General features: G+C 48.6%; 1 protein-coding gene across 5 annotated transcripts in view; it reads right to left on the bottom strand.

Moving 5' to 3' along the window:
- The window catches only part of USP15 (ubiquitin specific peptidase 15), a 519,523-nt gene that overhangs the window by 84,043 nt on the left and 409,054 nt on the right, over nucleotides 1-26,426 (bottom strand). For all 5 annotated transcript variants that reach the window (XM_030217240.1, XM_030217241.1, XM_030217242.1 and 2 more), the window contains one exon: nucleotides 14,151-14,266. In XM_030217240.1, coding sequence (XP_030073100.1) covers nucleotides 14,151-14,266 — 116 coding nt within the window. The remainder of the gene's footprint in view (nucleotides 1-14,150; nucleotides 14,267-26,426) is intronic.

The raw sequence follows: 26,426 nt of genomic DNA, 5'->3' as shown, positions 1-26,426 counted from the left end.
AATTTACCACACTGTAGCTTCAACTCATGCCCTCTAGTCCTAGTATTTTTGGATAGCGTGAACAGTCGCTTCACATCCACCCGATCCATTCCACTCATTATTTTATACACTTCTATCATATCTCCCCTCAGCCGTCTCTTCTCCAAGCTGAAAAGCCCTAGCCTTCTCAGCCTCTCTTCGTAGGAAAGTCGTCCCATCCCCACTATCATTTTCGTCGCCCTTCGCTGTACCTTTTCCAATTCTACTATATCTTTTTTGAGATACGGAGACCAGTACTGAACACAATACTCCAGGTGCGGTCGCACCATGGAGCGATACAACGGCATTATAACATCCGCACACCTGGACTCCATACCCTTCCTAATAACACCCAACATTCTATTCGCTTTCCTAGCCGCAGCAGCACACTGAGCAGAAGGTTTCAGCGTATCATCGACGACGACACCCAGATCCCTTTCTTGATCCGTAACTCCTAACGCGGAACCTTGCAAGACGTAGCTATAATTCGGGTTCCTCTTACCCACATGCATCACTTTGCACTTGTCAACATTGAACTTCATCTGCCACTTGCACGCCCATTCTCCCAGTCTCGCAAGGTCCTCCTGTAATCGTTCACATTCCTCCTGCGACTTGACGACCCTGAATAATTTTGTGTCATCGGCGAATTTAATTACCTCACTAGTTATTCCCATCTCTAGGTCATTTATAAATACATTAAAAAGCAACGGACCCAGCACAGACCCCTGCGGGACCCCACTAACTACCCTCCTCCACTGAGAATACTGGCCACGCAATCCTACTCTCTGCTTCCTATCTTTCAACCAGTTCTTAATCCATAATAATACCCTACCTCTGATTCCATGACTCTGCAATTTCTTCAGGAGTCTTTCGTGCGGCACTTTGTCAAACGCCTTCTGAAAATCCAGATATACAATATCAACCGGCTCCCCATTGTCCACATGTTTGCTTACCCCCTCAAAAAAATGCATTAGATTGGTGAGGCAAGACTTCCCTTCACTAAATCCGTGCTGACTTTGTCTCATCAGTCCATGTTTTTGTATATGCTCTGCAATTTTATTCTTAATAATAGCCTCCACCATCTTGCCCGGCACCGACGTCAGACTCACCGGTCTATAATTTCCCGGATCTCCTCTGGAACCCTTCTTAAAAATCGGAGTAACATTGGCTACCCTCCAGTCTTGTTTCCAACTCTCAAGAACCAGGAGGAATTTCTGCCTCAGCTATTACAGGCCAGAGTTTTGCAGTGGGTTCTACTTCAGCAACTTTGGGATTTAATCTGGTAAAACCTTCATCTCTTACCTTAGAATATTTATGGATTTTAATTGTATCTCTGGGCCAGAACCTATTCTCAGCAACTAGCAGAGAGTGGAGTTCAAATTTTGAAACTGGAAACCAGGAGGTCCATTTAGCTGGGATAGAAAATCGGTTACAGAAACTGGAGGAAGGTTTTTCTAAAGTGGATTCTTGGTGCAATACTGTTAAAAATAATTTAAGCCTGCTTATAAAATGTGAGAATTTGAAGAATTCCATAAGATGCAGGAATCTGCAACTGATTAACTTTCCAAAGAAACCTAGAGTGTCACCCCAAGGCATGTTTAGGAGATGGATGAACATCTACAAGTTTCTTCTGAATTGGTTTCACCCATAACTAAAATATTTTATTTACCTCCATACAAGAAGGCGGCTGGGGGAGGAGGATGGACAGGATATTCTGTCACCAAATTCTCAAGATAGATGATTTCAGAAAATCAGTTAAGTCTAGACTAAGAAAGAGTTTGTTACTCCCTCTACACTATTAGTTACGCTGGCATTAGATCCTGAGACAATTATTTTAGACATAAGTGCTCCTCTTTATTTCACTGAACATAAGAATGTTTCCTGATGTTGCCAGGGTCACACAAAATCAACAAAAACTATTCATTTTGTTACACCCTGGAGTGGTTGTGGGGTATAAAGCGAATGCTACATACCTGTAGAAGGTATTCTCCGAGGACAGCAGGCTGATTGTTCTCACTGATGGGTGACGTCCACGGCACCCCCTCCAATCGGAATCTTCACTACCAAAGACGTTTGCTAGCCCTTGCGCGCCGATGCGCATGCGCGGTCGTCTTCCCGCCCGAACCGGCTCGTGTTCGTCAGTCCCTTATGTAGCAAGACAAAGACAAGGGAAGACACAACTCCAAAGGGGAGGCGGGCGGGTTTGTGAGAACAATCAGCCTGCTGTCCTCGGAGAATGCCTTCTACAGGTATGTAGCATTCGCTTTCTCCGAGGACAAGCAGGCTGCTTGTTCTCACTGATGGGGTATCCCTAGCCCCCAGGCTCATTCAAAACAACAAACATGGTCAATTGGGCCTCGCAACGGCGAGGACACAACTGAGATTGACCTAACATCTTATTCAACTAACTGAGAGTGTAGCCTGGAACAGAATAAAAAATGGGTCTAGGGGGGTGGAGTTGGATTCAAACCCCAAACAGATTCTGTAGCACCGACTGTCCGAACCGACTGTCACGTCGGGTATCCTGCTGTAGGCAGTAATGAGATGTGAATGTGTGGACAGATGACCACGTCGCAGCTTTGCAGATCTCTTCAATAGTGGCTGACTTCAAGTGGGCCACTGACGCTGCCATGGCTCTAACATTGTGAGCCTTGACATGACCCTCAAGAGCCAGCCCAGCCTTGGCGTAAGTGAAGGAAATGCAATCTGCTAGCCAATTGGATATGGTGCGTTTCCCCACAGCCACTCCCCTCCTGTTGGGATCAAAAGAAACAAACATTTGGGCGGACTGTCTGTTGGGCTGTGTCCGCTCCAGATAGAAGGCCAATGCTCTTTTGCAGTCCAATGTGTGCAGCTGACGTTCAGCAGGGCAGGAATGAGGACGGGGAAAGAATGTTGGCAAGACAATTGACTGGTTCAGATGGAACTCCGACACCACCTTTGGCAAGAACTTAGGGTGAGTGCGGAGTACTACTCTATTATGATGAAATTTTGTATAAGGAGCATGAGCTCCTAGGGCTTGAAGCTCACTGACTCTACGAGCTGAAGTTACTGCCACCAAGAAAATGACCTTCCAGGTCAAGTACTTCAGATGGCATGAATTCAGTGGCTCAAAAGGAGGTTTCATCAGCTGGGTGAGAACGACATTGAGATCCCATGACACTGTAGGAGGTTTGATGGGGGGCTTTGACAGAAGCAAACCTCTCATAAAGTGAACAACTAAAGGCTGTCCCGAGATCGGCTTACCTTTCACATGGTAATGGTATGCACTGATTGCGCTGAGGTGAACCCTTACAGAGTTGGTCTTGAGACCAGACTCAGACAAGTGCAGAAGGTAGTCAAGCAGGGTCTGTGTAGGACAAGAGCGAGGATCTAGGGCCTTGCTGTCACACCAGACGGCAAACCTCCTCCATAAAAAGAAGTAACTCCTCTTAGTGGAATCTTTCCTGGAAGCAAGCAAGACACGGGAGACACCCTCTGACAGACCTAAAGAGGCAAAATCTACGCTCTCAACATCCAGGCCGTGAGAGCCAGAGACTGGAGGCTGGGATGCAGAAGCGCCCCTTCTTTCTGGGTGATGAGGGTCGGAAAACACTCCAATCTCCACGGTTCTTTGGAGGACAACTCCAGAAGAAGAGGGAACCAGATCTGACGCGGCCAAAAAGGAGCAATCAGAATCATGGTGCCTCGGTCTTGCTTGAGTTTCAACAAAGTCTTCCCCACCAGAGGTATGGGAGGATAAGCATACAGCAGGCCTTCCCCCCAATTCAGGAGGAAGGCATCCGATGTCAGTCGGCCGTGGGCCTGAAGTCTGGAACAGAACTGAGGGACCTTGTGGTTGGCTCGAGATGCGAAGAGATCTACCAAGGGGGTGCCCCACACTTGGAAGATCCGGCGCACTACTCTGGAGTTGAGCGACCACTCGTGAGGTTGCATAATCCTGCTCAACCTGTCGGCCAGACTGTTGTTTACTCCTGCCAGATATGTGGCTTGGAGCAACATGCCGTAACGGCGAGCCCACAGCCACATGCTGACGACTTCCTGACACAGGGGGCGAGATCCGGTGCCCCCCTGCTTGTTGATGTAATACATGGCAACCTGGTTGTCTGTCTGAATTTGGATAATTGGGTGGGACAGCCAATCTCTGAAAGCCTTCAGAGTGTTCCAGACTGCTCGTAACTCCAGGAGATTGATCTGTAGACCTTGTTCCTGGAGGGACCAGCTTCCCTGGGTGTGAAGCCCATCGACATGAGCTCCCCACCCCAGGAGAGACGCATCCGTAGTCAGCACTTTTTGCGGCTGAGGAATTTGGAAAGGGCGTCCCAGAGTCAAACTGGACCAAATCGTCCACCAGTGTAGGGATTCGAGAAAACTCGTGGTCAGGTGGATCACGTCCTCTAGATCCCCAGCAGCCTGAAACCACTGGGAAGCTAGGGTCCATTGAGCAGATCGCATGCGAAGACGAGCCATGGGAGTCACATGAACTGTGGAGGCCAGGTGGCCGAGTAATCTCAACATCTGCCGAGCTGTGATCTGCTGGGACGCTCGCATCCGGGAGACGAGGGACAACAGATTGTTGGCCCTTGTCTCCGGGAGATAGGCACGAGCCGTCCGAGAATCCAGCAGAGCCCCTATGAATTCGAGTCTCTGTACTGGGAGAAGATGGGACTTTGGATAATTTATCACAAACCCCAGTAGCTCCAGGAGTCGAATAGTCATCTGTATGGACTGTAGAGCTCCTGCCTTGGATGTGTCTTCACCAGCCAATCGTCGAGATAAGGGAACACGTGCACCCCAAGCCTGCGGAGCGCTGCTGCTACCACAGCCAGACACTTTGTGAACACCCTGGGAGCGGAGGCGAGCCCAAAGGGTAGCACACAGTACTGGAAGTGACGCGTTCCCAGACGGAATCGGAGATACTGTCTGTGAGCTGGCAGTATCGGAATATGCATGTAAGCATCCTTTAAGTCCAGAGAGCATAGCCAATCTTTTTCCTGAATCATGGGAAGAAGGGTGCCCAGGGAAAGCATCCTGAACTTTTCCTTGACCAGATATTTGTTCAGGGCCCTTAGGTCTAGGATGGGACGCATCCCCCGTTTTCTTTTCCACAAGGAAGTACCTGGAATAGAATCCCAGCCGTTCTTGCCCGGGTGGCACGGGCTCGACCGCATTGGCGCTGAGAAGGGCGGAGAGTTCCTCTGCAAGTACCTGCTTGTGCTGGAAGCTGAAAGACTGAGCTCCTGGTGGGCAATTTGGAGGCATGGAGGCCAAATTGAGGGCGTATCCTTGCCGGACTATTTGGAGAACCCACTGGTCGGAGGTTATAAGAGGCCACCTTTGGCAAAAAACTTTCAACCTCCCCCCGACCGGTAGATCGTCCGGCACAAACACTTTGATATCGGCTATGCTATGCTAGGGAGCCAGTCAAAAGCTCGCCCCCTGCTTTTGCTGGGGAGCTGAGGGGCCTTGCTGAGGCGCACGCTGCTGACGAGAGCGCGCGCGCTGGGGCTTAGCCTGGGCCGCAGGCTTTCGAGAAGGAGGATTGTACCTACGCTTACCAGAAGAATAGGGAACAGTCTTCCTTCCCCCATAAAAACGTCTACCTGGGGGAGGAAGTGACGTCACCGATGCAGATGGCTGCCTAGCGCTCTAGCTCCCGTTCCTCGATAACTACAAAACTATAAAAAGCAATCACCAGCCTTTTTGGAACTGCCTGCAGTGTTCTCCATTGCTCCTCATCGAAAGCAGGATGAGTAAAACGTCTTCGGCGCGAGCTAAAGAGCAAGAGAAGTCAGCTGGCGGTGGATCGACCAAAACCGCTTAGCGCCACGAGGCAATGGCGCCGGTCTCCCCCTCTGATTCTGACTCAGCGCTGTTGTTGGCGGAATCGCGGAAACCGCATATTAAAAAAGGAATCTCAAGCGAACTTCGTCAGATACTGTCTGGTATACAAGCAGACATAAATAAATCGAGGGATGAGATTCTGGATCGGATGGAGACACTGAGCTCCGACCTCCGTGAGCTGGGGAACAGAGTCGAAGATGTAGAAACTAAGCTGGAAGAGCACTCTGAGTCCCTGCTTTCACACGAGACCCATCTCCAAGCTTTAGACCAAAAGAATATAGACCTAATTTACAAGCTTGACGATCTTGAAAACAGGGGAAGGAGGAACAACCTCAGATTCCGCGGAGTTCCTGAGGGAGGTGAGACCGAGGATGTCCTGCAGATTGTACAAACACTGTGTGCCAGTCTGCTGGGGGCCGAGGCTGCAGGGGTGAAGATTGAGATTGATAGAGCGCATAGATCCCTGGGCCAGCGGCAGGAGAACAGAGCACGGGATATCATCACCCGGTTCCACCGATACGAAGTGAAGGAACAATTGCTCAACTGCGCCAGGAAAAAGCCCAATCTGGAATATGGTGGGGTCAAAATAACTGTGTATCAAGATCTTTCACAGTTCACCCTGTAACAAAGAGGTCTCATGAAACCAGTTCTGGACATTCTAACCAAGGAGCAGATAACATACAGATGGGGCTTCCCTTTCTCCCTGAACTACACGCTACAGGGTGCTAAATTGAGAGTTACATCGCTGATCGAAGCCTGGACATCCCTGCATGGGGCAGGCCTGGTGCAAACGAGCAAGCCTCCAGGCGCACTAGCGTTAGCCACGAAAACAAAGCTCCAAAAGTGGCAAAGGGTCCCTGCCACACCTAAAAGAAATAACCCAAAAAGAAAAGTGGCTGTGGAAAAAACCTGAACTGAAGCGGCAACCTGGTAGAACCACTCTATCAAAGGACTTATCTAATGACTCGGCCAGAGGGACACTGGTTGTCACTGATTTCCTGGTTGGTAATGATGTAGAGAGTAACAAATGCTATGTTCTGTTTCAAGTTTTGTTTTGTTTTTTTTATTGCCATCTCTTGCATAAGTGAACTTTAGTTTCTTAATTAATAGAGAAAATGGTAACAAAGGTTGTGGGAAACACTGTGTATGCTGTTGTACAGTTATAAGTGATTATGAAGGGGAATAGTTTAAGGTGATGGATGGCAGGCAGGGACCTAATATGTGGATGGGTGATTATGGACGCCCAAGTTGGGTTCTAGACCCTGGTAATGACGACGGGTAATTCGGGGGGGGGGGGGGGGGGGGCGGTGGGGCTGGGTCACCTGGATGCTGGTGTGTTACTTCCTCACTTCCCACTATTGGGACTTGTGCCCTCTAGTTGGTGCTAGACAGGGGGGGATGAGGTGGGTAAGGGAAGGGGGGGGGGTTATTGACGGGGGGGGGGGGGGGGGGGGAGGGAGGACTGGGGGGGGTTGTGGGCACCACTGGTCCTGGACAGCACAAATACATGAAGTGGGTGGACCCCATCCAGTGGGAGACACAGCTGATGTAACATCCCAGTAATGAGTACAGATTTAAAAATTCTATCATATAATGTTAAGGGGCTGAACATGCCTCAGAAAAGGCAGAAATTATTCAAAGAGTTGCAGCTGCTAAAACCGCATATTGTCCTACTGCAGGAGACTCATCTCCGCAGGGCGCATGAGCGACTCCTAGCCCACCCAGACTACCCAAGTGCCTTCTTTGCTTCCTCTGCCGATGATTCCAGAAAACGTGGGGTGGCAGTTTTGTTCCATAAATCAATATCGGCCCAAATACTGAGAGTTAGGCGAGACCCGGGAGGGCGTTTTTTGCTCTTGCAAATTGTCCTAGACCAAGTAGACCTTACGCTTGCATCACTATACGCGCCAAATGAACACCAGGGGACCTTCTACACCAAAATGAAGAACCTACTAGCTACATTTACCCGGGGTTCTCTGATTTTGGGGGGTGATTCTAATGAAGTTATGGATTCTGTGTTGGACAGATCCGGGAGACCTCAGCACTTGGTATCTAAGGACTCTTTGGCGCTGAGCTCCATGGTCTACTCACTGGGAACCCTAGACATCTGGAGACTAAGTCATATGACAACTAGGGACTACACATTTTTCTCTCCCGTACACAAGTTGTACTCACGCATCGATTATCTCTTCCTTGACGTCACATTAGCTGAGAGGGGCCCGAAAGCAGAAATTGGCAGTGTAACAATCTCGGACCACGCCCCAGTTTGGGTAACCCTGCCGACCATTAGAGCCGAGGTCAAAGATCAAAGATGGACACTTAACACAGATCTATTACTGGAGGGGGAGGTGGTGGAGGGCTGTAGGAAGGTCTTGAAAGAGTACCTGGAGCTCAACATGGAATCGGGCCCTCCCCTCAGTGCTGTGTGGGATGCTATGAAGGCAGTCTCGAGAGGCTACTTTATACAGATAGCTAGTAGGCATGTGAGGGTTCGTAGGGCCCAGCTGGCGCGGTGCCTGGAAAGGATTCGGATCCTGGAGGCACAGCACAAACTAGGTGGTTCCTCTGCTGTTTTGGAGGAGCTGCGCGGACAGAGGCTCCAGCCAGACTCTATTTACTCCGAACAGCTAAGTTGGCTACAATCCAGAAATAAAGTTTGATCATACGAATTTACTAATAAGGCAGGCCGCCTCCTGGCTATAAAGTTGCGCAGGCGAAAAGTGGACCGAACGGTCACTCACATTAGGGACACGAAGGGCGACTTGCTGAACACATCTGAGGACATACGGAGGCGCTTTAGTGAATTTTACCAGGAACTATATGCACAGGAGACCAACCCCCCTGAAGATACTATCCTAGATTACTTAGCTGAGAGTGACCTAGCTTCCTTAACCAATCAACAGAGGGCTGCCCTTGATGCGCCGGTCACCCCAGTTGAGGTACAAAAAGCTATTCAACACTTACCCTCGTGTAAAATCACCAGGGTTGGACGGTTTCCCTAACGAATTCTACAAGAAATTCGCCACCGAGTTAGCCCCACTGTTTGCTGATCTATTTGACTTAATTGGGAACGGGGAGTCTTTGCCTACCTCCATGTTGGAAGCTTGGATTGCGGTACTGCCCAAGCCGAATAAAGACCATAAGGAATGCGGGTCCTTCCGTCCAATATCCGTCTTAAACGCTGATGTCAAAATTCTAGCTGAAGTCCTGGCCAACCGACTGGCACCTTTGCTCCCAGCTATTATCCACCCCGATCAGGTGGGATTTGTCTCCTATAGAAAAGCCACAGATAACACTAGGCGAGTGGTCGATTTAATGTATTTGGCTAAAAGAATGAAGAGGCCTCTATGCCTCCTTAGCTTAGACGCTGAAAAGGCCTTCGACCGGGTGCATTGGCCATTCATGTACAAAGTGATGGAGACCTTTGGGATAGGACCGCAGTTTCGTGGATGGATCCAAGCATTCTATAGCTCTCCTAAAGCCTGTATTCGTGTAAACGGGGGTAACTCAGGGATGATACCTTTACATAGAGGTACTAGACAGGGCTGCCCTTTGTCCCCTCTACTATTTGCAATGGTAATGGAGCCTTTGCAACCCGGCTTACAGCCAATCCAAATATATCAGGACTCTCCATGGGTGGGAGAATACATAAATTAGCCCTCTTCGCAGATGACGTCTTGTTGTTTGTTACTCACCCCCTGACCACTTTCCCTGGGCTTCTGCGGGAGATAGAGGAATACTCGACTGTGTCGGGATTTAAAGTTAATATGTCTAAATCTGAAGTTTTGAATGTTACCCTTCCGATGGAGCTCATGGAGTTGCTGAGGTCTTCTTATGCCTTCAGGTGGGCTAAGAAGAGCATTCGCTACCTGGGGGTTAACCTGACGGCAGACCTCTCGGATCTTTTTTCGGTTAATTATAAAGGTTTGGCAAAGGTACTTATCGAGGACCTGGGTAAGTGGGGGGATCTTGCCCTCTCCTGGTTCGGCCAAATAGCAGCAGTAAAGATGAATGTTTTGCCGCGCCTGCTCTATCTGTTTCAGGCTCTCCCAATCAAAATGCCACGTAAATTTTTATCAATGCTACAGGACCGTATTATGCGCTTTATCTGGGCGGGAAAGTGTCCGCGCTTGGCACGCACAGTCCTGTACCAGGATAGGGCGAGAGGAGGGCTGGGAGTACCCAATCTGGCTTGGTATTATAGAGCGGTCCAGGCACGCGCAGCAGTGGAATGGTTTCAGGATTACCCAGATAGGCAGTGGGTGCAGCTTGAACAATATACTTTGGGTGAAAGGTCGCTAGGGGCTCTTATGTGGATCCCTGGCTCGCTTAGGTCTCTGGAGGCGGGACTCTGTCCTTCTATATATGTCACCCTTTCGAACTGGGATAGTATGTTTTTACATCGACGTACAACATTGTCTTGTCTGTCCCCCATAGCTTACAATCCATTGTTTTATCCCGGAACGACAAAAGGAGTGTTCACAAGATGGCACACTGGGGGTTTACGAATGTGGGGTCAATTGTTCGAAGGTGAGACATTGTTGTCTTATCCTGCAGCCCTTGAGAAGTTCCCGATAGTGGGGTCTGACCGGTACGCTTACCTTCAATTAGCCTCCTTTCTTAAGACAAGGGCAGTTCGGGAGGTTATGGCCAGGGAGCAAACAGCACTAGAGACTATCTGTGAGGGTCCACCTAAGACTAGTGGGCTGGTCTCTTGCCTTTATCACATTATTAACAGGCAATCCCCGAATTACACACTTCACAGGAAGAGCTGGCAGAGGGAGCTGGGCATAGACTTGGAGGAGGCAACATGGGAGAAGATGGAGCGGGCTGTGGTGAGAGTGTCGTCTCATGTGCCCTTCAAGGAAAATGCGGTGAAGGTGCTGTACCGTTGGTATTTGACGCCTGAGCGTCTCCAGCGCATTTACCCTACACTGACGGGGTTGTGCTGGAGGGGTTGCGGGGTACAGCGGGACACATATGGTGGACCTGTAAGAAGGTCAGGGCATATTGGAGATCGATCCACAGCAGGTTGCAGAGGTGGACGGGCAGCCCAATACCTTGAAGCCCGACCTTTTTCTTATTCTCTGTGGGAGCTGCAGGTCTTTCTAGCACTCAGCATACCTTTGTGGGACAGGCTATAAGCGCTGCAAGAGTTATAATTGCTGCCCATTGGAAACAGCCCATGACCCCACCCATTACCAGGTGGGTCCAAAAATTGAGGCATGTCTGCGAGATGGAAAAACTTCTAGCGGAAAGGCGTAATCGAATGTGTAGATGGCATCAGATCTGGGATTCTTTTCTCCTTCATGTATAATTTGATTGACGTCTTCTGTTAAGGTGGTGCTCGGAAGGGTGGGGGGGGGGGGAGGGGGAGGGTGGGATGGGGTTCTGTGTGATAAGAGTGCAAATGAAGCGGGGACCAATATATATATATAAAAAAAAAAACTCTGAAAAGTTGAAGTTCTGGAATGGTTACTCTGAATAGTTCACTAGATGTTTTAATACAGTAAGAATTGTTCTTTTGGTATATCATGATACTCTCACTATGCTCTGTCTTGCATATACGCTTCATTCTAAGAGACTTGTGTCTTACAAAATTGATATGTAACACGATATGCACGATGTATTATGTTTCAGATTTTTTGTATTACCTATTAATAAAGACTTCTTGAAAAAAAAAACAAAAAACGTCTACCTGAAGGCTGAAGGCTGCCGGCGGGATAACTTGTCGAAAGCGGTATCCCGTTGGTGGAGCTGCTCTACCACCTGTTCGACTTTCTCTCCAAAAATATTGGCCGCTCGGCAAGGCGAGTCCGCAATCCGCTGCTGGATCCTATTCTCCAGGTCGGAGGCACGCAGCCATGAGAGTCTGCGCATCACCACACCTTGAGCAACGGCCCTGGACGCAACATCAAAGGTATCAAATACCCCTCTGGCCAGGAATTTTCTACATGCCTTCAGCTGCCTGACCACCTCCTGAAACGGCTTGGCTTGCTCAGAAGGGAGCTGGTCCACCAAGTCCGCCAGCTTCCGCACATTATTCCGCATATGGATGCTCGTGTAGAGCTGGTAAGATTGAATCTTGGCCACGAGCATGGAAGAATGGTAGGCCTTCCTCCTAAAGGAGTCTAAGGTTCTGGGGTCTTTGCCCGGGGGCGCCAAAGCATGCTCCCTAGAACTCTTAGCCTTCTTCAGGGAAAGATCCACCACACCAGAGTCGTGAGGCAACTGAGTGCGCATCAGCTCTGGGTCCCCATGGATCCGATATTGGGATTCTATCTTTTTGGGAATGTGGGGATTAGTTAGTGGCTTGGTCCAGTTCGCCAGCAATGGGTACTGTGGACGCTTCCGTAGGTGGAGAAGGATAGTCCAAGAGCTCAAACATTTCAGCCCTTGGCTCATCCTCCACAACCACCGGGAAGGGGATGGCCGTAGACATCTCCCGGACAAAGGCTGAGAAAGACAGACTCTCGGGAGGAGAAAGCTGTCTTTCAGGGGAGGGAGTGGGGTCAGAAGGAAGGCCATCAGACTCCTAGTCAGAGAAATATCTGATGCCCTCCTTTGCCTCCCACGAGGCCTCATCATCGGTATCAGACACAAGTTCACGGACCTGTGTCTGAAGCCGTGTCCGTCTCGACTCCGTGGAACCACGGCCACGGTGGGAGCGTCGAGAGGTGGACTCCCTGGCCGGCAGCGGCGAAGCTCCCTCCCCCGACGTCATCGGGGAGTCCACCTGGGAGGCAGCCGAAACCGGTACCGGGGACCTCACCCCGGGCAAAGGGCCAGCTGTCGCCTCACTCGACGGCACCGGTGGCACAAGCACCCCCGGTACCGGAGGAGAAGGGCGCAACAGGTGTTCCAGAATGCCAGGAAGAACAGCCCGGAGACTCTCGTGCAGAGCGGCTGCGGAGAAAGACTGAGAAGCCGGTGCAGGCGTCGAGGTCAGAATCTGTTCCGGGCATGGAGGCGGTACCGGGCTGTCCGGGGTAGACACCTCCTGGATGGAGGGTAAGCGGTCCACCTGGTGCCGATGCCTGCTGGGTGCCGCCTCCCTCGGCGACCCAGAGCTCCCGGTACCAAGTCGGGAAGGTGACCGGTGACGATGCTTCTTCGATTTCTTCGAGCAAAGCATGTCACCGGAGCTTCCCGGTACCGATGAGGAGGACGTTGAATCCAGACGTCGCTTCCTCGGGGCTGGGGCCGAAGATGGTCGATCCCGGGGGGGGGGGGGGGGGGGGGGCGGTACCGCAGGAGCCCTCAGGGCAGGAGGAGACCTACCCGAAGGCTCACCGCCACCAGCAGAGGAATAGACAGCCCTCACCTGCACTCCAGACGAAGCACCACCGTCCGACGACATCAGCACCAGAGGGGGTCCCGGTACCACCGACGCCGACGCACTCTTCCGAAGCCTCGGTACCGACGATGCAGGAGGAAGACGCCTCGATGCAGTCGACGTCGATGCGATCTCCGAAGACTTCGGTGCTGCCGATGCACCCGACGAATCTCTAGATGCCGATGCCGTCGAAGCGCCGGAGAACAGAACGTTACACTGGGCTAATCTCGCTACCCGAGTCCTCTTTTGCAAAAGAGCACAAAGACTACAGGCCTGCGGGTGGTGCCCAGCCCCCAGACACTGAAGACACGAGGCGTGCCTATCAGTGAGCGAGATTATCCGGGCGCATTGGGTGCACTTCTTGAAGTCGCTGGAAGGCTTAGATGTCATGGGCGGAAAAATTGCGCCGGCGAAATCAAAATTCGCGATGATGACAAGAGGCACCGAGACAAAAAGAGGGGGAAAAAACCCGTGCGGGCGGCCAACAAGGCCGCTCCCGAAAGCGAAAGAAAACTTACGCTGGGAAAAAGCTAGAAATACGGGAAAAAGGTTCTCTCTTTTTTTTTTTTTTTTTCCGAAAAACACGAAAGATGCGCGAGGGTCCTCTGAGGGGCATGAAACGGCGGCAAAACACGACCGTCCCGAGTGCGGACAAAAGAAGACTGACGAACACGAGCCAGTTCGGGCGGGAAGACGACCGCGCATGTGTGGTGCGCATCGGCGCGCGAGGGCTAGCAAACGTCTTTGCTAGTTAAGATTCCGATTGGAGGGGGTGCCGTGGACGTCACACATCAGTGAGAACAAGCAGCCTGCTTGTCCTCGGAGAAATGTTATTATGTATGTACTTATGTAAGTATGCAATCAAATTTCTTTACCACGGTGCAATTTAGATATAGTTGCTCATAGTTACAGAAAAAAAAATTCAGATTAACAATTAAATATTTAATCTTACCATGGGTCCTCAGCACCCAGTTTTTCTTTGGTTGTAAAGAGTTCGATACAATCTTTTAATTTCACAGAAGTCTTTTTCTGGGGTTTATATTCCATGCTTTCATGCTTTTCAAAATCCTAAAAAAATAGGACTTCTTCAGTTAAAAGAACAAATGTAACAAAACCCATTTTAGTGATTTTTTTTTTTTTTTACAAACAGTAACCTTAAGCTTCTGCAATTCTAGTTGCTCACATCAAAAACAAGTTTTAACTAATAAGTTTTCACACTTTTACCCAATTTCTCAAAACGTTAATTGGTTTATTTCTGTTATGATACTGAACACATATTTAAAACAAGTCAAAACTTGTTAGTCCCTATTCATTTTCTCTAGTTAGAAGACGAATGGTATAAAAAAAAATGGCTGCACATGTGCTGAAGTGTCAAGTGGTGCTTAGGTAGTGACTCCGGCTTTGAAGAAGTATGGCCAGTGCCAGGCAAACTTGTATGGTCTGTGTCTCATATATGGCAATCCGGCTTAAGATGGGCTGGAGAGGGCTTTGACAGCAACTCAGGTAATTAGATTGTGAGAACAGTGCCAGGCAGACTTTTATGGTCTGTGTCCCACAAATGACAAGATGGATTCAGATAGGCTGGAGTGGACTTCGACAGCAACTCCAGTAGTTGGAACCTAAGACACTGCTGTGCAGACTTCTACGGTCGATGCCCCAGAAATACCAAAGAAAGACCGTGATCAACTATTTTATATCACATTCATTGTTGGTTTAATCATGAATTGATAATGAGTGTGGCTGTTGGGCTGCTGGGCAGGCTGGATAGACTGTTCAGGTCTTTATGTCATATGTGGTAATATATGTTACCATATTATCACAGAGATTTCTTCAACCAGGAGCGGTGACAGTAATCTGGGCCCCTAACTATCTATCAAAAGTGATTAAATTTAGGGCTGCACATTGATTAAAAATTTTTAATCACGTGATTAAAGGTAGGGCATAGACAGTAGTCCACAGGGGTAGGGGGAGTCACAGGAGGGGTAGGGGGAGTCACAGGAGGGGTAGGGGGAGTCACAGGAGGGATAGGGGTACAGTGATGGACTGGGGGGGGGGCACATGCATTTCCTCTCCCTCCCTCCTCCACGTTAGACATCGTACCTTTGCTGGTGGGGACGCCTAAGCCCTACCAGTTGAAGAAATCTACTGCAAAGGCAGCCCCCCTTCCTCCTTGTGCTGCCTCAGGAGTGAGGAAGTCAGCAGGGTGCCTCCAGCTGCCGATTCCAGCACTCCCTGAACATGCGCTTTTCATGTACAAACTGAGAATGCTTGGGGAGTGTACACGTTGGTGGCTGCAGGAACCTCTCCAATTTCCTCGCTCCGGAGGCAGTACATGGAGCAAGGTGGTGACAGAGGCAGCGGACTTCTTCGGCTGGCAGGGCTTGAGCTACCCCACTAGTCACTGAACAGGTATTACAGCTTTGGAGGGGCCCTGAGACTAAAGGAGGGGGGGGGGGCCCAGGTCTCCAAGGTCCCTCCCCTCCCCTGTGGCTATGCCACTGATTAAAGGCCCATCTTCCTTTCTCCTGCTTCCAGGTCCAACTCTATCTCCCTTTCTCTTCTCTACCCCCAGGTCCATTCTCTCTCTCCCAACACCCCCCCCCCACCCAGTCCAACACCTCTCTCTTTTTTCCTTCCCTCTACCATCTCCACCCCAAGTCTATTATCTCTCCCTCACTCTTCTCCCTCCATCCTTCTCTCCCTCAATTCGGCTTCTCTCTTATTTCCCTCTCCCCAAGTACAACACCTTTCTTTGTTTTCCTTTTTTTCGACCCCAGGTCAATTCTCTCTCTCTCTGAACCCAACATTTCTCCCTCAATTCAGCATCTCTCCCTATTTCCCCTGTGCACAGTCCAGCACACGCTCCCTCCCCTTTAGCCTAGCCTGCGGTTCTCTCTCTCTCTCCCCCTGACCACCCACAGTTCACCCTCCCCCACAGCCACCTGAGATTCTCTTTCAGTCCCCCCCCCCCCCCCCCCCCCAGGTTCTCTTTCAGTTACCTCCCTCTCTGCCTGTTTGTGGTCCGGCATCTCTCTCTCCCCTTCCGGACTGCCTGCGGCTCTCTTTTCCCTCCCTTTCCTCCCTAAGTTACCTTTTTCAATTTGCTGTCTTTGGCCCTGCAGCAGCAGCCATACTGAAAAGCTGCTTGTGGCCTGCACCTGGCCTTCCCTCTGATCTATCCCAAACAGGCAGTTGCGTCAGCAGGGGGTGGGTCAGAGAAAAGGCCTGGTGCAGGCACCAGGCAGCTTTTCAGTACGGCTGTTGCTGCTGAAGGCCGAAGACCAATTTTTTTCCCACCCAAACCAGCCTAAATCCAGCCCAAAACCCGCCCAAACTCAAACCCCGCCCCGACACCCCACCCCTGCGTCATCACCCCGCCCCCACCGTCATCAACCCCGCCCCCGCCGTCATCGGCCCCGCCTCCCACATCATCGGCCCCGCCCAGAACGTCATCAGCTCTGCTCAGAACGTCACTAACCCCGCCCCCCGCGGCCAATAAAAACCGCCAAAAAAACCGCCCAAAAAACAAAAAAGAAGCCCAAAAAACCGCAACCCACCGCGGGCAAAAATTTCCCGCGGCGGGTCGCGGAAAACCGCCCACCTGGCAACACTGCCGAAGACTTACTGAAAATTGAAAAAGGTAAATCGGGTGGGAAGGGGAGGGAACAGAGAGCTGTAGGCGGTGCAGGAGGAGAGGAAGAAATGCTGGACCACGCTCGGGTGGGGGAGGGAGGTACGTGCAACCCTAATTAAATTTGATGGAGCCTAGGGGAGAGAAGACCCCCTAATTGCTTTGGACCTTCAGGCACTGCGCTATTGACCCAATGGTCAGTCTGCTCCCGTCATCAACACATCTGATCTTGAACTATTAAACTTATCCTCAGAAAGCTCACTCAAAGTTCACATTCTACATGGTAGATGATGGCAAAAAATGACCTGCACAGTCCTTCCAGTCTGCCAATAAGATAAACATAGCATGTGTTGCAATACAACATATATGTTCTTGATCTGTCCTTGCCTGGCACTGGACATACTCTCCAACTACTGGAGTTGCCATCTATCCTATTTTATAGATGAATGGTCTGTACCAAATATATGTAAAACTTCAGCATATAATATGAGTATTAAAAAAAAAAATCAGGGTTGACTTTTTTTTTTTTTAATTCATGCGAGGATAAGGAAGAAAAAGAAGGCCTTCTCTCTTTACTTTTTGGATTCTCTTATGTAAAATCAGTAGATCCAGACACTTGTGAGAGCATTTTGTTCTTATGGCTTTAGTGAATGTCCATATAATTTTATCTTTTTCACATCCTATATAATAAAACGCACCTCCAACATTCTGAAGCTGACTGCATGGCTGAGGTATTCCTGCTCTCTGTATCCATCTCCTAATTGACATCACGTACTTCCGGGTTCGCCACAAGCAGAAGTGACCAACCACACGAGGTTTCTCGGCTTCAGAATGTTGGAGGTGCATTCTATTAAATAAGGTTGGTCAGTTCCTTGAAGCACAGCCAGAGCTCAGCGTCCTGCACAGTAACGCTCAGACACCAGAGAGGGGGGGGGGGGGGGGCTGACACCAGAGAGGGGGGGAGGTATCTCTGTCACACACACACTCTCACACACTCTCTCTCACAGTCAATCCTGCTTATAATCGAACGAGAAAAACGCCCAAGTTCCGACCTAAATCGGGAGATGGACGTTTATCTCACAAAAACGAATAACGCGGTATAATCGAAAGCCGAACTTGGACGTTTTCAACTGCACTCCATCGCGGAAGCGTACAAAGTTGACAGGGGCATGTCGAAGGCGGGACTGGGACATGGTTATCACCCGAACAGAGATGGGCGCCTTTCGCCAATAATGGGAAAAAAGTATGCGTTTGTAGCTAGAATTTAGGGCACTTTTCCTGGACCCTGTTTTTTCACGAATAAGGCCCCAAAAAGTGCCCTAAATGACCAGATTACCACCGGAGGGAATCGGGGATGACCTCCCCTGACTCCCCCAGTGGTCACTAACCCCCTCCCACCACAAAAAATGATGTTTCACAACTTTTTATTTTCACCCTCAAATGTCATACCCACCTCCCTGGCAGCAGTATGCAGGTCCCTGGAGCAGTTGTTAGGGGGTGCAGTGGACTTCAGGCAGGTGGACCTAGGCCCATCCCCCCCTACCTGTTACAATTGTGCTGCTTAATGCTTAGTCGTCCAACACCCCCAAACCCACTGTACCCACATGTAGGTGCCCCCCTTCACCCCTTAGGGCTATAGTAATGGTGTAGACTTGTGGGCAGTGGGTTTTGAGGGGGATTTGGGGGGCTCAACACACAAGGGAAGGGTGCTATGCACCTGGGAGCTCTTTAACTTTTTTTTTTTTTTTTGTAAAAGTGCCCCCTAGGATGCCCGGTTGGTGTCCTGGCATGTGAGGGGGGCCAGTGCACTACGAATCCTGGCCCCTCCCACGAACAAATGCCTTGGATTTATTCGTTTTTGAGCTAGGCGCTTTCATTTTCCATTATCGCTGAAAAACAAAAATGCCCAGCTCACAAATTGTCGAATAAAACATGGACGTCTATTTTTTGCAAAAATACGGTTCGGTCCGCCCCTTCACGGACCCGTTCTCGGAGATAAACGCCCATGGAGATAGACGTTTTCATTCGATTATGCCCCTCAATGTCTTTCTCTCACTCTCACACACTCTATGTCTCACAATGTATCACATTCACTCTCTATGTGTCACACAGTCAATTACACACTCTCTTGGTCTCATACACTCAGTCTCACAGAGAGTCTGTGTCTCACACACACTCTCTCTCTCGCACACACTGAATCTGTGTGAAACACACTCTCTTTCTCACAATATGTCTCACATATGCACTTGCACACACTCTCATTCTTCTCACACACACACACTCGCACCCAGACTCACTCTCTCTCACACACAGTCACTCTCACATACACTCTCTCAAACATACACACTCCGAGGAAAACCTTGCTAGCGCCCGTTTCATGTGTGTCAGAAACGGGCCTTTTTTACTAGTTCAGTAATATACTTCAATGACTCATTTTAGTAGATGCAGATGTTTTGGGCTTCAGGGTGAATAGCTGTAGTCTATATTATTCTACTCCTGCTTTGACCTCTTTTCTTTTTTTTATTTCTAATTAATGGCATTCCTTTCTCTTTTTTTTCTGTTATTTATTTATTTTAACCATTTATTTTATTGTTTTCAAATATAAACTTGACAGTAGAAAGAACATTTCTAATACATCAAGAATGCTAACCAATAACCATCCATAACAGTTCTATATAGTCAGGTCTTATCTTCCTCTTCAACACCCCCCTCCCCACCTCAACCCTCCTCCCTCCCAGGTGCTCTATCGACTCTATCTTTCCCAGTATTGTATTATACACTACTGTCCAGAGATGTGCTGTGAGGATAACCATTGTTCATAAAAATTCCAGATTTTCTGATGCTGCACCAAACGGCCAGTCTGCAGCACCGTGAGTTTTGACATCAAGCAAATGTAGTCCAGTTTTTGCAGTACTCTCCGAAGGCCAGGTAGCGACGGCTGCTTCCAAGCCCCTGCCAAAACCAGCTTACTTGTCACAAACACTTGACCAGCAAATTGATGTACGGGGTTCTGGACTCCCTTAGGTTTGAAATGTAGCAAACAGTGGTCCATTTTCATTGGGTAGCACCCCAGTAACCTTGTGTATAAATTTCAGTATCTCTACCCAATAAGTCTGAGCATGTTTGCAGGTCCACCAAATGTGAAACATATCTCCTGTTGCATCGCACTGTCGCCAGCATTTAGCCGAGCCTGTCTGAAACATCTTTACCATGCGATGTTGAGTATACTACCAGCAATATAGTATTTTGTGTCCACTTTCAATCATGGCACTGGAGATCGAGACTTTAAGCAGAGATCTAAATGCTAATTTCCATTGTGGGAACGTATATGTCACCCCCAAGGCCTCTCCCCATTTGGTCAAATAGTGTTCTATCGGATTGGAATATAAAAGTAATGCTCCATAGAGTCTTGATATGCTGCCCTTCCCCCCCCTTTCACCAATCCACTTTCTAACCTAGTTTCAGGTAGACTAAGCTCTCCCTTTGCCCTTCGATTTATAAAATCTCGCACTTGATAGTATAGGAAAGCCTGCAGGGGGGATAACCCGTGTTCCCTGCAAAGCTCCTCAAAAGGTATTGTCTTAACCTCTTCCCACATTTGTCCTAGTACGCACAATCCCATATCCTCCCAATTACAATAGGCTGTGTCCTGCCTGCCTGGTCCAAATTGGGGAGCAAACCTGAGAAACATGTGCCGAAAGTATCTGCGACCCGGGAAAAATTGGTCTCAGATCTTGCTCCAGGTAAGCAGGGGTCACCGCATCAACAGCGGACATCTCTTAATTAGCTCCTCCAACTCCTGTTTAGCCAGCCATGGTATAGCCCTCAGCGGGAAGGGTCCCATCCAGCCCTGCTCTATCCTTGTTCCTAGTTTCTCCGTATCTGTGAACCACACAGCTATTACTCTGAGATGTGCTGCCTGGAAATACGAAGCAAAAAAAGGGACCCCCATCCCCCTTCGCTCTCTTGGTTGATACATGACTTCCCTTCTAACCCGCCGGGGTCTTTTTTTCCAAATAAATGAGAAAGTTTTTCTCTGAATGCCTCGTAAGAAACTGTCCGGGACTGAAATCGGCAATGCCATAAAGAGGTACAGTACCCTCGGGAGTATCACCATTTTGACTGCGCTAATCCTTCCAACCAAGGACAATGTCAAACCCTCCCATCTCTGTAAATCTTGAAAGAGTCGTCGTACTGTCTCGGGGAAATTGAACTGAAAAAGCTCTTCAATGCGTCTCGGGATGCTGATCCCTAGGTATCGGATATAACGCGGTGCCCAGCGGAATGGAGATATATGCTGCAGTCGTGTTTTTTGTTCAATAGATATATTTATATCTAGCGCCTCAGATTTGTCTAGATTAATCTTGAAACCCGAGACTCCCCCATAGGCGTGTAGTATCTCCAGGACTCTCAGGAAGGAGGTCTCGGGATCCCTCAGCATAAGCATAATATCGTCTGCAAAAAGGAGAGCTCGTGTTTCCAACCCTCCCAGCTGCGGGCCCCTGATATCAGGATGTGTCCTGAGTCTCATTGCAAGTGGCTCCATCACTACAGCAAAAAGCAAGGGGGATAGTGCACACCCCTGCCGTGTCCCTCTATATAAAAGAAAAGGCTCTGTAAGCTTTCCATTTATTCGACTCGAGGCTTTGGGGGTCTTATAGATCAGATGGAGCCACTGAGTAAATCGTCCTGAGAATCCCATTTTATCTAGCACTCTGAACAAAAATGACCAACTCACTCTGTCAAACGCCTTTTTGGCGTCTAGCGACAAGATACACAGTGGAGACTGTGTGTCCTGTGCGTGATAGACCATGTGTAGGGCTCTTCGTATGTTATCGAATGTCTGTCTCCCATGTACAAAGCCTGCCTGGTCTTCATGGATCAGGGAGGGCAGATATTTCTGCAACCGCGTCGCCAGAATCTTGGTAAAGATTTTATAATCTATCCCCAGAAGAGAAATGGGCCTATAGGATCCGCAGAGTTGGGGGTCCTTTCCTGGTTTATGAATAACTGTTATGTTGGCTAAGTTCCATGTTGGTAGGAGCCCCGGGCTAATCTCTAAGGAGTTAAACACTCGCAGCAGTAATGGGGCCAAGAGTTTCCCAAATATCTTATAGAATTTGTTAGTAAATCCATCAGGGCCCGGGGCTTTTCCTGTAGGGAGCCCCTTAATGGTGTGGGTGATCTCTTCTAGTTCAATGGGGTGCGATAGCACCTGGTTAGCACTGATCGTCAGTCTGGGAAGCTCTATGTCCTCTAGATACCTCTCCATGTCTGCTGTCGATACCTCTTCGCCTCTAGCGTTTAGCCTCTCATAATAGTCTTTAAATGCCAATTCTATGTAATCAGGGCCTGTACGAGTCCCCCCTCCCTCGTCTCTCAAGCTCGCAATTATATTGCGGGTTGTGTTTTGTTTAAGCCTGTAGGCTAGAAGTCGGCTGGCCTTATTGCCAAATTCATAATGCGACTGCTGGGCTTTCTGAAGGTCCTCCGATAAGTCCGCCAGCTCAAGATCACATATTTGATTCCGGAGCTGGTGGATGTTGTCCATGGTAGCCTGCGACTGCCCAGACCCACCACGGTGTAGCTTGGCTTCTCCTGTTCCAGTTGCCTCCGGAGGGTAGCCTCCTTGGACATCCGCTGTTTCCTAACATGTACCTTCAGCGCTATCAAGTGGCCCCTCATAACTGCTTTAAATCCTTCCCAGACTATGAAAGGCGAGACCTCATCATTGTCGTTAAATTGGATATATTCTTTAATATTGTTTTCTATGCTAATTACATTAATTGGGTCTTGTAGAAGAGCGTCATCCAAGCGCCAACCTCCCTTCACCCCACGCGCCTTGGGTAGTACTAATTGCATTAGAACCGGGGAGTGATCTGACCAGGTTCGAGGCAGTATCTGATGAGACCCCATCGTCCCTGCCACAGACGCCTCCCCTAGCCAAAAATCAATCCGGGAGAAGAACTGGTGGACTGTGGAGTAATATGTATATCTACGCTCTCGCGGGTTTATCTGATGCCACAGGTCTATTAGGTGCCAGTAGCTGACAAATTCCTGCAGTCTTGCTCTATCTCTATGGCCGTAGCGTATACTGTTCGAGGAATTGTCCAGGTGGGATTGCAAGGTGAGACTGAAATCTCTGCCTAAAATTAGGGAGCCCTCTATGTGTTTCTGAACTAACTGATCTAACTCAGAAAAAAATCCCCCCTGATTCATGTTTGGTCCGTAGACATTCACTATTGTGTATACCCGTCCTGCCAGTAAAAAGATCACCAAGAGATATATTCCTCTCTTATCTCTAACCACTTTTGAGATATTCCATGGTTTATCGCTCGCAAATGCCATCAGCACTCCCCTACTCTTTGTATTGTCCCCATTAGACGCAAAGTATATATTTGGGAATTTTTTATGGCGACATAAGTATTCAGATCTAGGCAGTAGATGGGTTTCTTGCACCAGGACCACATCCCCCCGGAGGCGAAGCATTTCCCTAAACAGGAGTTGTCGCTTTCTTGGGATATTCAGCCCTCTAGCATTGAGCAACAGTAAATTTATATCCGACATTAATTATCTTAACAAGTCCCTCTGTAGCATTCTGGAATCTGAGCTTTGTCCCGTCTCTGTCCCCTCATCTTTCGCCATCTCTGTTGAGTCCTCTCCTCAGCTCTCCTGTAATTGTCCTCTCTACCCTTCCCCTCTATTCCCCTCCCCCCTGAATTCTAAAGCTGCCCATGTGTATCACTATGGGCATTTAAGGAAGAAGTGTAAGTTGAATGTACGTCCTTCTGCGTCCCCACAGGTGCTCTTATACATTTTTAAACATAGCCCTACTCGTTTTCAACTCTTAACCCCATAACACAACAGCATAACAGGTGCATACACAGTACCAACATAGCAATATACTTCACCTTGCCACTCTTCAAAGTCTGTCATTTCTTTATCTTTGCCATTGAGCAGTAGAGTGGGCATGCCGGTGGTCTTCAACTAGAGGCCCCCTCTGTTTTAATCGAGCTGGTCCACCAGCCACATATGAACAGAAGTTCTCTCCTCTTGATCAAACCCCTATCAGGTCACTTTAGTTGCCGACTGTTGACGCTGCAGGCGTTTCTGGCCTTTGCCTGCTCGTTGCCACTTTGGTGGTATCACCCGTGTTGGGCCTCGTTTTGCCGCTTCTGCCAAGTTAGGTGCCTCCGCCGTGCCTTCCTCTGGTAGAATCTCTCTCGCCTCTGAGAGTGTTTTTATTTGCTGCATTTTTCCCTCCTTGTAGAAAACTAATGCAAAGGGGTGTCTCCATTTATAGCGGATCCCCAATTCTTGCAGTCGTCTGATAACTGGCTTGAGCTCCGCTCTGCGCTTTAGCGTAGTAGCAGCTAAGTCTTGGTACACTTCCACTTTGTACGAGTCCCATTTAAAGTTTGGTGTCTGTCGTGCCGCTTTCGCCACTTGCTCCTTCAACTTGTAGTCCCGAAAGCATAGTATTACGTCCTTTGGTAAGTTAGCCCGTGGGGACCCAAATGCTCGGTGGGCTCTCTCTAGGTGGATCGACGCTGGCTCCATCACAGTGCCGCCTGTTGCCAGTAGTTCACTCACTAGCTTTTGCACAGGTTCCTCGCAATGCGAGGTGTGGTAGCCGTGTTAGTCCACTCTTAAAGGTTATCAATAGAAATCAAACAAAATAAAACACGGAAAAGAAAATACGATGATACCTTTTTTATTGGACATAATACATTTCTTGATTAGCTTTCGAAGGTTGCCCTTCTTCGTCAGATCGGAAATAAGCAAATGTGGTAGCAGATAGTATATATAAGAGAAACATCAAAGCATTACTTTGGCAGTCTGACAGAGTGGGAGGGTGGGGTATACATGGGGACATCAAAGCATTTCATTGATATTCTAACAGAATGGGTGTTGGTAGGTGAGAGGAGGGTAATAGAGAAATAAACAGAGAAATACAGCTTTATGTTTTATAATGGGTTAGAAAACCCAGATCCTTATTAAGTCCTGTTTGTTGGGTGTCAAAATATTCAATCATTCTTATTTCAAAGGTCTTACGTTCCTGTATTGTTTTAAAATTACCTTTCAGTATTCTTACTGTGAAATCACTGGTGCAGTGTTCTGGTCTTGTGAAGTGTTGGCCCACAGGGGTGGGGGCTTGACTGGCACCGGCTATTTTCATGTGATGTCTGTGCAGATTGAATCTTGTCTTAAGCATCTGGCCTGTTGCTCCAATATAGCATCCTTCGTTACATTTTTTACACTGAATGATATATACCACATTGGAGGATGAGCATGTAAAATAGTCCTTTATGTTGAATATTTTTCCTTTGTGAATGACTGTGGGGGTCTTGTGAAATGTTTTGGCATAGTTTGCAGCTGGCTGGGTTACACGGAAACGTGCCCTTTTCTTTTTCCGTCTGTGTTGGAAGTTTACTTCTGATCAGCTTGTGTTTTAAATTTGGTGGCTGTCGGAAGGCCAGCACTGGTGGGGATGGGAATATCTCTTTCAGTAATTCATCTTCCTGGAGTAGTGGCTGTAAGTCTCATGATTTTCCTCAGTTTCTCCAGCTCTGGGTTGTATGTCACTACAAGGGGAATTCTGTCTGTGGCTTTTTTTTTCTTTGTACTGTAGCAGATTTTCCCTGGGTGTTTTGAGGGAGGAGGCAATATTCTTGGAGATTATTTTGGGGTTGTAGCCTGTTTGAAGGATGCAGTCAGGGTTTCAAGGTGTCTGTCTCTAATCCTCTGGGTCCGAGCAGATACGGTGGTATCTTGTGGCTTGGCTGTAAATAATGGATCTTTTTGTATGTGAAGGGTGGAAGCTGGAGTTGTGGAGGTAGCTGCATCTGTCTGTGGGTTTCTTGTATATAGATGTTTGTATACAGCCATCACTGATTGAGACTGTGGTGTCCACAAAATTGACTTTTTCTGGGGAGTAGTCAATTTTGAATCTGATTGTAGGATGGTATGTATTGAAGGAATAGTAAAATTGTTTCAGAGTTTCTTCCCCCTCTGTCCAAATCATAAAAATGTCATCGATGTACCGGTAGTATTTTAGAGGTTTGGTCTGGTATGTATTCAGAAATGTCTCTTCCAGCTCAGCCATAAAAAGGTTGGCATATTGGGGTGCTGTCCTGGTGCCCATTGCAGTGCCCATTATTTGTAGATAGATATCATTGTTAAAGCGGAAGTAGTTGTGAGTTAAAATGAATTTGATTAATTTTGTAATAGTTTCTGGTATTGATGGCCCAGTGTGGATTTTTTTAGGAGTCTTCCACATGCAGCTATGCCATCCGCATGTGGAATGTTGCTGTATAGTGATTCTACATCCATCGTGACCAGAAGGGTGTTTGATGGTAATTGTATGAAGCTGTTAGTTTTGTGCACGAGGTTTCAGAATTCCCTCTATGAGTCCAGATATTTCCTCCGTGAGTGTGCCAATACCTGATATGATTGGTCTGCCCGGGTTTCCAGGTTTGTGGCTTTTGGGTAACATGTAGAATGTGCCCACAATGCGAGTAAGCAGGGGACTCCGGTAGTCCCCTGCAGCACAAATTGCATCTGCGGCTGCGATTCTCCAGGTCCTCCAGCTTATCC

This window comes from Microcaecilia unicolor, chromosome 10, assembly GCF_901765095.1.
Source record: "Microcaecilia unicolor chromosome 10, aMicUni1.1, whole genome shotgun sequence".
NCBI lineage: Eukaryota > Metazoa > Chordata > Amphibia > Gymnophiona > Siphonopidae > Microcaecilia > Microcaecilia unicolor.
This window is presented reverse-complemented; position numbering and strand designations above follow the sequence as displayed.